A 13,356-nucleotide genomic window follows, 5' to 3' on the forward strand; every position below is an offset into this window, starting at 1 on the left:
GATCCCCTTTATCAAAACTTTGAAGCTGACTGATACCTGAAGGATTTGTCATCATGAAGATGAGGAATTAAATTCAGGAGAAGTTTGAACCCTTGCCCCCCCCCCCCTCCCCCCAATGTTTAGGTCTGCTACGTCGACTTTGTCGACTTTGTCTTTAATGAACGTTTAATAAAGTCTTTGGTCCGCTATTTGTTCGTCATTGGTTTCTTTAACATGAATATTCATGCGGCTATTGCCAATTCATGAATATTCAAATAAGAAAATATAAGATTTGAAAACTAATACATAGATAAAAAACATTGAAATCTAAAGATTTATGCTGGGTTCAAACTTTCTGTGTTAAAAATAAACTTTAGTATACCTATACGTTATTGTTCAGTTATTCACAATTTCAAATTGTGTTATGAAGAGATATTTTCATTATGTTAATTGGCCTAATTAAGGTGTGTGTGATCTAATTTTAGTCGGCCATGCCCGTCTTCATACATTACAACATTTTGCTGGTATATAAAATAATGTGATACCGATATCAATTGGGAAGAGGATGTGTAGGTATATAGGTGGTAGGACATTAGGAACAGGTTAGGATAAGATTATATAGGATTAGGGTACATTAATCCCAGATTGTGCCAGTATAATCTCATAACTATTTATATTTTTAAGTACCCAATAAAAAATAAACATTAGACGTTCTTCAAAGGTTTTCTGGACGTTCTAGATGGATATGAAATGGTATCTAAACGTTCTAGAACGGGTCATAACACTTTTTGAACGTTCTTTTAGGCGTTTTTTTTGAACGTTCTATTAAATAGACGGTTTTCAAAGGTTTTCTGGATGTCCGCGAACGTCCACAGAACGTTCTGAATATTCTTAAAATGTTTTGCTGACGTCATTAACGTCCAAAAGGTTTTCCGCAGGTCCTTAGAAATTCCGAAAGGTTTTTTGTTGGTTTTTTAAATGTTTAAAAAAACGTTTTTATAACGTCCATTTGAAACGTTTTAAATACATCGAAAACCTTCCACAAAAAGACGCTCTGAAAACGTTTTGACAAAATGTCCAAATGACGAACTTAGAACGTTTCAAGAAAGTTCAGAAAACGTCCAAATGTTATAGCTGGGATGGACTTTACACAGTTCAGACGCACGTTGCAAGCTGAACAGTTTAATGACAGATCAAGGGCCTAAATACCACGTCTTAGCCGTTACAACTTTCCTTCAATACAGCTGTATTTGATTTTTTTTTAAACCGTCTGGTGACTTACACTAATAATAATTTTCCCAAGCATTTGAGCATGTATAGGCCTATATAATGTGTGCATTTTTTAGATGATTGAATTTTAGTTCTGAAATGAATGCAAAGTAACCCCCCCCCCCCCCCGTGGGAGGGGAACTCTCTCCACGCCCCATTAATCTTGAAAACGGAGTGACCGTCGCCTTCAAACGAGCAGAGGGATGATTTATACATACATTTAAAGACAGGAGGTCGCTGGAGGATAATAGGAGAAAGCCGGGGGGGGGGGGAGCTCTCTGACAATAATGTGCTACCCCCCCCCCCCGCGTCCCGTTGAACACTTCAGAAGTGGACCCTCGCGGAAGTGTAGGCTTATACACATCAAATTTTCACCATTAAATGACGTCACACGAATTTGTCGGGTTTATAATATGATAGACAACGCTAACAATTGGGTGTGAAATTTTCTTCAATTTGTCTCCTTCTAACCAAGGAGGTGGGCACCTCACGATGAAATGAAATGAAATGAAAGATCGCAACATATTATGATCTGTAATTTTAACCTCAACCTTCCTTCCTTTATAATGCCATATTATGTAGCATCGATGGAGGTCGATTTTGTTTTTCTTTAGATAGGACCTCAAAATGGCAACAGAAAGATTTTTATCATGATGATTTTAGAGGAAGATTAGACGGACAGATCTTTTCTTTTCAACACGGGTGCGGTACATGTGGAGCAAGTCATAATCACGGAGAATGCTACAGGGGAGACCCAAGGGGTGAAAGGGGATGATTATAGAAAGATCATTGAAAATCAATCATGAATTGAATTGCTCAGAAGTTTAATAGCTAAACAGCTTACAGGGCTGCAAAATAGCTCTAAGGCAAAATATGGGAATTATGTGAGTTTAAACTTGAAAGTCTTGACAGTTGGCTGAATTGAGGTTCGTCAGGGCCGGCGCAGCGTTTTCAAAAGTGTGGGGGCCCACTTCCGGGTTTCATGAGCTAACAAGCAAAAAAAAAAAAAAAAAAAAAAAGAAAAGTCCTCAGCTCATCTCTCCCCGAGTCCACTTCCGGGTTTCTTCAGCTGACAAGCAAGTGACAAGCAAAAAAGGAAAAAAAAAAAGGTCCTCAGCTCATTCTCTTCCCTCCCATTTCCGGGTGTTATAAAAAAGGTCTTCAGAGAAAACACTTAACCTTACCGCCGCCATACTTCAAGATCTCTATCTAATGTATTTCTATTTTAGTGCCACTTATGTACTTCCGGGTTGAAAAAAGTGTGGGGGCCCAAAGTGATGACACCTTATGTATTCTTTTGTATGGTGCACAAAAAGTGTGGGGGCCCGAGCCCCCACGGCCCCCACGGCTGCGCCGCCCCTGTTCGTGAAGTTCAATAGTTGGGGCTGCTGGTCGCAGTTAGGGGCCACTGTAAGTTTAGCAATATCCAGCTGCGATCTGGCTGGAGCCTGCGTATGTCGAGGTGGCTGGTGGTGTAAAGTGACTGGAAGTAAGACTAGCAAGTTGCTTCACCTGCGAACCAAAATAACAACAACAACAAACCTAAACCTGAGTGAGGATTTTGAAATCGAACGAAAGCCATGGCGGCAAATTACATGAGACAGAAACTTACCTCGTTTACTGAGGTGGTGTTTCCTACTCGGAATACCGAAAGACGACAACACCATGTGTTAAAGCCAGGTAAGTGGATAGCCTGTGCAAGACGGTCAGGAAATTCTATCAAAAGTGGAAGGTTGCGATGACACTGTTTGGTTGTGTGGTTCCACTCGTTGACTTTGATGTTGGCTAACTTCCCTTACAGTAGTGCCTGCCTCACACAATCATGACAATATAGAACATCTAACGTTAATGGGATTAATTCCCAATGTAATGGCCCAAATTAACCCTTGTCACTTTTCCCGTAAGCACGATAAGTGAGGCGTAGAGTATTAGTAGATTTTATATAAAGTTACAGACACACAAAAAGCAATAAACAGGCCTCAGATGTCGGAGCAGATGGCTTGAGATGCAGAGTCCGAGTCTGAAATTGAATTTGTATTATTTTACACAGGGCCAGGCCCCACCTGACCACACCAGTGACCGGGGGGCCAGGGCTCATTTACTGTAAACACGATATTTTCGTGGTGTGAAATTTTCACGAACTGGAACCAACGGCCTTTTTTGCGGCATGAAATTTTGTGAGTTGCCTCTATTAACAGTAACATTCAATGCATGTCTAGTGAAGTGTAGTGTAGACAAGAAGTTTTGTACAAGAACTTTCGTGTGCATTTTAATTTCGTGAATCCTGTGGCTCTCGCAAAATTCACGAAATTCAAATGCACATGAACATTCATCATTTTACAGTATGATAGCAAATTCGAACCCAAACAGAAGTGCCATTCAAAAATGGATCTTCATCAAACTATCTTTGAATTCCTTTTAGAACTGTACGCACCTTGATATTTCACATTTTAAGCATAGGCATGTGATAAGTAGTTTTTCATCATGTTGTAAAATGTTTTAAAAAAGTTAGAACCTGAACCCCCATTCCTACTAAAACTAATTTATACCATCCCTTTAATTCTAATTTACATTGTGTACAATGTATTTCATCACACCCCCCCCCCCTTAGTGATTGAACTGTCAAGTGACGGTACCAGTAACCATTGTTTCAAGTGTCTATGACTCAAAGTGGCTACTAATACAAGTACAAAGTTGGGATGTCTGCAGGCTCATCAACCATTTGTGTACTGGGAGACCTTCCTAGCTACAAGTGTGTGTAGCTACATACAGTCACATTCAATTTATTATATGGGGATGTCCCATACGTAATGCATTCATCCTAGATGTAAAAATGTATACAGAGTATGTAGCATTATTTAATTGCCTGATGAAAAATATGTTTTTTATTTTCTCTCTTTCTATGGTATCTAACTTCTGTAAGCAATAAATTAGAACTTCCAAAAATAGCACTCCATTGGACCAATAACCTAAGTAATTAAAAAAAAAATGAATAAAAATGTCCCCAATTTGTTAGGTATTGGACATCTCATGATAGGACACAACCTAATTTGCATAATTATTAATTACATAATCCCTAAATTTTCATACCAAGTCAAATTGTTTGATGAACTTCTTATGTCCATGTATCAATCAAATATTATTTGCTTTCTTTTGAATACACGTAAAATGAATTTTTATAAATGTCTCGTACAAAACGCTGTATTTCACTCTCAATATCTCATGCAAATGAAGCCCTCAAAATTTGCTTAAATTTACATTTTATAATTTTTCTCACTCATGGAATTTGAAACTTCAACTCATGAGCTTCAAATGATACCATACATTTCAGTACCGGTAGTGAGCAAAGATGAAATTTTGCCTTCTGAGGGGACCTTATGTTGGATTTGCCCATAAACTGTTGAAAATGATGATATTGACAGTATGAATGTCAAATGGATGGATTTCCAGAAAGTAATTAAATAACTTGAAGATCCGACAACAATCATGGGGTAACATTCAAGCATGGGTTGTACACCAATAGTACGTACACGTAACATGTTATGCTCATGTGATGTACATTACTTGAAGCACTCTTGTATTAGCAGCAAAATACATGGTTAATACAACATTGTACATGTATTTGAAGGGAATGGAATCTGAATAGACATGTGTACATATTGTACTGTTGTAAATTCACAAAAACTGATTTCTTCGTGTGCATGTGCACTTTAGATGGTCACACTTTGGGTGTCCAAAAATACAATGGTGTCATTTTTATTGTATAGTGTACCATAACAAAGAAAATAATAGAAGTTTTGACCCAATTTTGATTTTTAATCTTCTATGCTTGAATTTCTCCAGGATTGTTAAAAGTGCACTTATCTACTGTTTGCTTATTTTCCATTTATCAAGGTAATGAGATGGTGTCCAGCCTCCCTCTCCAAGTTTCTCTGTACTTCAATGTCATGTTCTTTCCAATCTGGGTGGTTACGTGCATGGTCATGCTACAGCTAAAGGTAATTGCTTGCACTCCATTCTGCTGCTGTGAGACGGGTGTGGCAGTGAGTTCAGATGTATGACAAGTCAAAATAAGGAAGTGATAATATGATTGTGTCTGCTTTTAGTAGTTATTTCCATGTCGCTGCAACATTGCTTGGGCTACAAGTGTACAAGTACCTACAATGTAGGCCCATGTATATTCTTATTAATGAATCTGTACGTCTTTCCCATTTTATGTTCATGTAATTTCTAGGAAATATCTTTCTTCAATTCTCTGCTCAAAAAACAGTAATTGCGTGTGACTCTTAAATATCCTTTTGAGGCAGAAGAGTGAATACTTCATATGAATGCACAAACACCGTTGTTGTAACCTTTTGATTTTTGATTTATTGACAGTCAAAACTGTACTATTTAGTCTACATTGTCTGTTTAAAACAACAACAAAAAAGAAATCATTACAGATACATTTGTATGTTAGGTTTAGTTTGTAGCATTTTGCTCCAAACAGCTTGGTCCATGCTTCATTAACTAGAAATAACAGCTCAAAGATGATAACTACTTTAGCATTGTACACCAATAAAGTACAACAACAACAACAACAAATAGACATTTGTTTTAACCCTTTGATTCTCTTCCTTTGTTTCCAGTTCTCCCACCTGAACCAGATATACCAGTTTGTTACCATCACTATGTATGTGGTTCTAACAGGAGTTGAGGTCATCAGACTATATCTTGGTTACCTTGGCAACCTCCAAGAACGAGTGAGTGCTTCACAGTGTTTTAAAACTTGACTCAGCATCTTGCACATTGTAAATTGTTGGCAGAAAGTGCTGGGAGCAAAAAGCGATGTGAATTCTTATTCTTTGTGTGTGTTGAACAACCAGCACACAACAAAAAACATGAGTACATGAATACTTGTTCTTCAGTACTTATACAGCTGTATGGTAACAACTTCTTGAATCTGTTCAGCTACAAAGTGAAGGGTTGTGTATATATGAGAATTGATATTTAAGAGCAACTATCTGTGAAATTGAGGAGATTATGTGATTATACCATGAGGCTGATAACTGCCATTTTTTCCTGCTGTTTGGATATCTGTACTAGTAAAAGAGAGTACAGCAATAAAGCAGATACATCTGTACATGTGCACTGTACATTGGAATACTTCCTGTTACTGGAAAGCACTGTGTCACTATATTCTAGTCAACTTTCTTACATGGAGTAAAAACAACCCAAAGGAGTTGGTAGTTTAATTCAAATCAGATGTGGAGTAATAAAATTATTATGGTAATAGTTGCACCTGTCAGTTGTAGCCACATTATGCAAATTACAGGAGGCAGTGAGGTCAATGGCAGACAAATTTACCATTGGTTTACTCCAATAATATCATATAAGTCCTGCTTCTTTGCAGTACCTTATAACTTTGATCAACTGCAGCCCTCTCCCTTTAAAGGTCATGATTTCTTGGCTGTCACAATGACATTTAGGCTAGATTAAAAAAAACAGGTGTTTCATTTTTCATTGATTTGATAAAAAAGAAGTGAAGTCTCAGAGCCTAGTGAAGCACTTAAAGTATTGAATTGTGATTAATTTGAAATATTAAAGGTCCTGTTTACCTTTGGGAACAGTGATTTCAAAAATGTTCAAGATGTCATATTTGATGCATCGTATGTGTAAGTCTGTTGTGTCACAAAACATCCTGCCATATAAAATTTTGGCAATAAAACCTAAAATGTAAGGAAATATCAACGTTTGTTTTCAATGAACCGTAACTGTAGACGATCTAGTCGTGAAACATTCTTATTATAACTATTGTTGAACATCAATTATACGGATTCAAATTTTTACAGTGGTTGTTTCTATCCCTGACTCACATTTTAGAACTGTTTTAAAGCACTAATGCTGGGTTTTTGTTTTATCTGCAAATGGTAATTTATGCCTTTAATGATTTGTGAAAACATGTAAACTTTTGATATTCCATTTGACTTTGTTCTCTTAGATCTGATTTAAATTAAACTGCTTCATTTTGTATTTGAATTTACTCAATTGAACTTGAATATGGCATTTTGTTTTGCTTTGTAAGTCTATGATTATAGTTGATATTGGGCTGCATTTATTTTTACAATAACATAAATGGAATTCCTGAAGAATGATTCTTGAAGGGAAGATCAAATAATGTAGTTTTCACTCAGCAAGGACGCTGTAGGTATTCTGTTTAAAGTTAGACAGTTATCTTGTCAAAAGAAAGTTGTTTAGGTGTTTGTCACCAGCATCAAGAATCAGGAATCAGGAAAATGCCAAACAGATCAATGAAATTACTGAATCTTTCAAATATCAAGATAGATGACAAGAGTTTTTCATGAAATTGGCAAAGATGTATTTGGAATGATTTTAGCAAGTGATTGTATAAAAAAGCTGAATAAGAAAACAAATACTGATCAGATCTTCGGAAACAACCTGATGAACATCAAGGGCAATGGGCCTTTCGTGATGGCAATTTATTAACTTGCACTATTTGCAGGCAGTATAAGAAACTATGTACAGGAATTAATTTCAATCAGTTTGATTAAGTATATTCTTGACAAAATGAAAATAAGTACAAGCTGTAGTAATTTTTTATGTAACTGTGTGTGCATGTCTGTGTTGTGTGCTTCCTACCTTCAAACATTAATGCACTTACATACATGTACATTTGTACATGTACTGTCCATGTCATAATACAGCCAAAGAGATTTTTTTCCTCTCCACCACTAGAGGGCGAACTCTACAATGGTGTCTGAGGTTTCATGGGGGCTGCCATTACCCACTTAGTAATGGCGGACTTTGCACGCTTAAGTAAAATTTCTTTTTTTTCATGTACAGTGCATATTTGAACTTTTGAACTTTCGTGCAAGTATGCACTTCTTGATTTGGCTGCTCCTCGGTTGCCCTTATGCTAGCATGTTAGCATGAGGGGTGAGCCTACAGCCTCACGTCTGCCCCATGCTCCCCGTGCGCTCACAAAATAATAGTACAGGGCATATATATGCATACTCTGCACTCTAGCACACACTCATAAAAGCTCTTTGAATACGGCATACTTTGTATGTAGTTGATGCATACTGTGATGACAGCAATGTTTGTGCCGTGTGATTTGTACCAACAGGTACCTGAACTGGCAGGATTTTGGCTTCTGACTCTCGTCCTCCAGTTTCCCCTCCTCCTTTTCCTCACTGTGGACTCGCACTCCATGCCGTTCCCCATCGAGCGCGCCGTCCACATGGTCTTCCTCCTCTTCCTGGCCTTCGACGTGCTGGCCGGATACCTCGCCCTGCAGCGGATGACCCAGCACCAGGTGATGAAGTTCCACCTGCAGCAGTTTGATGACATCGAGATGCTGGAGGAGACTCAAGGGAGGTTCACGGCCGCCTCCGCCACGGCAACGCAGCGATACACACCCCTTAGGTGATTCACTCATTCCCCTCTGCCTCCTTCCAAGCCCCCCCCCCCCCATCCCTTTCCCCTCCTTCCTGCCTCCCCGCCATCCTACTTTTAAAGAAAATGTTTTATAAATATCAACTTTAATAAAACAATCATAAAATTGAGATGATGCCTCATACCATAATTTTGTACATAGTTGTCATCTTCTTTCATATTCAAAAATGATTTTTTTTTTTTTCTGTTTTTTGCCATATTCTTGCTTCTGTTAGATGCTGCAAGGTTGTAGATCTTTATTGGCATGCATTTGCCAAAAGTAATGTAATCCTAAAAAGAAAAAAAAAGAGGGGGAGAATATATCAAAGTTATGAAACACACTACAATCTCGAGAGCAATTTATTACTGGTATGTGAGAAATAGGGTGTCTACATGCAGTGCCCCAAGAGACTGTTAGGGATGTACACTTGCTTGCTTGCTGCACCAAGGAAACCTACTCTTATACAAGTAAATGAATTGCACTTGCATGTGAAGAGTATGGGGCTCTTGTTAGCATGCCCATATGAGTGTTAAGGCCACCTTTGATCTTAAAAATCTTGTACTGAATAAGAAAGGAAAACCTTTGTAAAGGTCATACATTACTATCTTGTGTTTTACTGACATTTTTTGTTCTGCATTATTGAATTTCCACTTTTAGGATTGCTTTGATATACCAGGTAATGTGTAATCTAGGATGCCTTCAGTTCTCAGTTTTCAATAATCACAAATTGCACAAACTCTTAATTTACAATATCTGACTTATTACAAAATTAAGAAATTACTGTACAGTATTGGACATTAATTTTTCATTTGTATAAACTTTATACATTGAATACTTTTCAAATATGGGAATTAGTGCAACACTTTTAAGTGTTGGCAGCATAAATTTGACTGCTAGAATGGTTTCGTTCATATATACATAGTACATATTGTAGACATGTGTATTATAATATATTTGGACACTTCCCCCCCCCCCCCCCCCCCCATTGAATTTCATTACCCCACAAGATGACTCCTTTAGGAATCTTACTCTGTACAAATGTACTCAAACTGCAAGTAATGCATTTTATTACGAAAATGGAATGTAGGTCATAAAGACCTGTACCAAAATTTGTTACTGATGTCATTGACAGTACTCTACAGATGTGAGTATACTTGGAACCAGTTGATACATGCATATAATGATATATACACAATCATTTGCATTAAAAATGTTCTTTGACAAAAACTTAAACTGCTTCCTTGGGAGATTTTGAAATACAGAGACCGCGGACAGGTCCTACACATCTATCATGTTCCTGTTGGTAGAATTTTAGCCCAAAACTTATTATGCAGTGTATGGTCATGATACAAATTGTTGTGCAATTCAGTTTATGGAATAATGAAGCACATTACTGCTGGTAAATAGATCAGTTCATAATCAAATAAGCTAATTCTGTGGAATATTATTACAATTACAAAGCTAATTGGCACAGTCATGTAATATCACTTGCAATGAGAAAACGACAGGAGAACTGCCAGCAAACAACAAACATTTATCACACTAAAAAAGAAGAAGAATTGCTGTTCTGTTAATAAGGTCAAGCCCATCTGCTATCCTTACATGACTTTGGTGACCACATTTTGTTTGTGTGTAGTGTGCAGTAAAATTTGTATAACAGTCATAGTTTGTGGTGTACAAGCTTACAGGGTTCAATCATGCAACCCACTAGTACTGTAAAAAAAGAAAAGCAATCAATTGTAAATAACATGTAAATTATGTTGCCCTTATTTATTCAGATGTAAATAGCAATACAAATTTTTGATGAACTGCTTTATCGTGCTGTGCACACAACTTTTTCACCTTGACTTGTATGTATGATACCAATGACTTTTCTTATGTACATGATTGCCTGTGTTATTGATCTTTTGTTCAATTATTGTGTTTTTAGAAACATGTTTTTAATGGAAATAAATCAAAGCTACCTTAAAATTGTGTATTGTATGTGAATTTATACTGTAACTGAAATATGGATGGTGTGATTTTGAATTGACATGTGTTCATTATTTTGTTTTGATATTACATTATTAAGGAATCATAATTTCATTTTTAGGACTGAGGACATTCATTTTTAAATATTTTTGTGTATGTTTTTGTAGCCCAAGAGCATAAATCATCGGATGTAATACAAGTGTAGCTGTACGGCAATCAGATTTGGGCATTTGATATAAAATTATGCCATCTAAGGTTGCCATCACTGTATATTCATCATGGCTCTGTACAGGAATGTACAGTCTATCAGAAAGAGAACACAGAAAACAGTGAGAGGCCACATGTATCGTGGGCCTGTATGGTCCACTTCATGATTTGTCATTACTGTGCAGCAGTTTCCTATGAATGAATCAATGAATCATTCAATATAGTTTCTGCTCGGAGTCCAGGAAAGAATTGATTCACAACAGTAGTCCATAAGAAAACTCAGTGGAAGATGTAGTTTTGACGAATTTTCGCCCATTTTGTCAAAACTATGTGTTTCACAGAGTTTTCTTATGAACTACTATTGTGAATACCATATATATATATATATATATATATATATATATATATATATATATATGCATACAGAGAGAGAGAGAGCGAGAGAGAGAGAGAGAGAGAGAGATTGAGCATATAAAAAATAAGGTAATCCATTGGAGGGCTACCATTTCATAATTGTCAATTATGAAGAGCACAATGTTGGTTGTGAGGAAAGGGGAACTCTTTCTCTTTCCATTGATCCCTAATTATGTTGACAATTGTCATGCATGACTGAGCACATGAACTTTAAAGACAACAATGACAAATTGCACTTTTTCCAAGTTTGCATGTTCTTGTGAAGGAACAATTCATGTTTCAGTGCATGGATGAGATCTGTTAATGAAAGTTGCCAAATATGCCAGTCTGTATGAATGCAGGTTTGTGTTTAGGGGTTTTCTCCTAGCATTTTATGGTCTGTAACCTTTAATATGGCCATTTATTCAATAACTTGGTCGCTCCCACAGAGGCCAACCCACACAGTCCATTTTCTCTTTTTATATTCAACACATAGCTCCCACTGACAAACCATGTCTTGAATATGAAGAGAGTAAAATGGATAATGGTTTCGCCTTATTGGGAAGGACAACGTGGTCATGTTGAAGGTTATGAATCATGAAACGTTAGAAGAAACCCTAAACACGAATCTGCAGTGGTGCAGGCTGGCTTGATGATTTTACCACTTGCATTGACAGATCTCATCCATGGAGTGAGACATGCATGGTTCCTTCACAATAACATGCCAACTTGGAAAAGTGCAATTTGTCATTGTTGTCTTTAAATTGCATGTGCTCAGTCATGCATGACGTTTGTCAGCGTAATTAGTTATCAATGGAAATATGAAGAGTTCCCCTTTCCTCACAACCAACATTGCGCTCTCCATAGCTAACAATTATAAAATAGTAGCTCTCCAAAGTGTTATAACCTTTTTTGTGTGTGTGTATGTGTGTGTGTATGTGCGTGTGCGTGTGTGTGTGTGTGTGTGTGTGTGTGTGTGTGTAAAATTATTTTGCTGGAGCTGTTCCCCTGCCTATAAAGGCCCTATAACCTGTACAAGTAGTTTATACCGGGTGTCACAAAAAAAGCGGAACGGTGGATTTTCAGTACCTTACGTTCTAAAGGTGATATAATTTTTGACATCATTAGAAAGAACATCTTCCGCAGAAGACAATGATACCAAAATCATTAAATTTGGTTGAGTACTTTTTATTCTACGCCAATTTCTGTATATGCAGTCATTTTCAATTTTTTGCGACTTATGAGATAAAAATTTGGATGCGACACGCGTTCCATACGGTGAATTGTGTAAGCTCGTTGATCCATGTCAATAAAAGATAACGCTTTCATATTGGGCGCGCACACACACACAGGCACACACACACACACACACACACACACACACACACACACACACACACACACACACACACACACACACACTGTTTTTTCCTGGCCCGTGCCCAATGTGAAAGCTGTATCTTTTGTTGACATGCATCATCGAGCTTACACAATGTTCACCGTATGGATCGCGTGTCGCACTCAAATTATCATCTCATAAGTCGCAAAAATCAGGCGAAATTTGAAAATGACTGCATTTTCAGAAATTAGCGTAGAATAAAAAGTATCGAACCAAATTTAATGATTTTGGAATCATTGCCTTCTGCGGAAGATGCTCTTTGTAATGATGTCAAAAAATATATCACTTTTAGAACGCAAAGTACTGAAAATCCACCGTTCCGCTTTTTTTGGGACACCCGGTATAATGTTCTGAACTGAACTGTGTGTAAGTACTTTGTAAGAGGATCCTATTTACCCCTACGTGACTCCTTAATTGCCAGCTGCGATGTATAGTGTTTGTAATCCCAACACAACTGGGAACGTGCGAAGCAGTGAATTTCGAAATGATCTCTAATCATCACTTATGGAAGACAAAGACTCCAACCCAAAGCACCTTCTGATCTGGAGATTCTCCCGCCTGAAACCCCTAGCAAACGGGAGACTCCAAGTTGATGTGTACGAAGCGCGAAGTTCCTAGATTTCTAGATGCTCTCTGGTGCTCTCTAAGGCTTATTTTTTTCAACATACGATAGCAATAACTTAAGTAAGAAATCCTTTCCAAC

The 13,356-nt window shown here is 37.4% G+C and overlaps 1 protein-coding gene across 1 annotated transcript; it reads left to right on the forward strand.

Moving 5' to 3' along the window:
• Positions 1-2,801: 2,801 nt before the first annotated feature.
• LOC139741911 (transmembrane protein 17-like) lies at positions 2,802-8,677 on the forward strand. Its single transcript, XM_071652486.1, has 4 exons — positions 2,802-2,928; positions 5,143-5,246; positions 5,877-5,990; positions 8,375-8,677. Exons 1-4 carry the CDS (start codon positions 2,829-2,831, stop codon positions 8,675-8,677), a joined length of 621 nt encoding a protein of 206 aa, XP_071508587.1. The 5' UTR covers positions 2,802-2,828.
• The last annotated feature ends 4,679 nt before the right edge of the window (positions 8,678-13,356 follow it).

This window comes from Diadema antillarum, unplaced genomic scaffold (genome assembly GCF_040938485.1).
Source record: "Diadema antillarum isolate AM-2024a unplaced genomic scaffold, OU_Dant_1.0 scf00000032, whole genome shotgun sequence".
NCBI classification, from domain to species: Eukaryota; Metazoa; Echinodermata; class Echinoidea; order Diadematoida; family Diadematidae; genus Diadema; species Diadema antillarum.

Coding starts and splice junctions, on each gene's coding strand:
- LOC139741911 (XM_071652486.1), top strand. CDS start 2,829: ATGGCGGCAAATTACATGAGACAGAAACTTACCTCGTTTACTGAGGTG. Junction 2,929..5,142: donor ACACCATGTGTTAAAGCCAG/GTAAGTGGATAG, acceptor CCATTTATCAAG/GTAATGAGATGGTGTCCAGC. Junction 5,991..8,374: donor TTGGCAACCTCCAAGAACGA/GTGAGTGCTTCA, acceptor TTGTACCAACAG/GTACCTGAACTGGCAGGATT.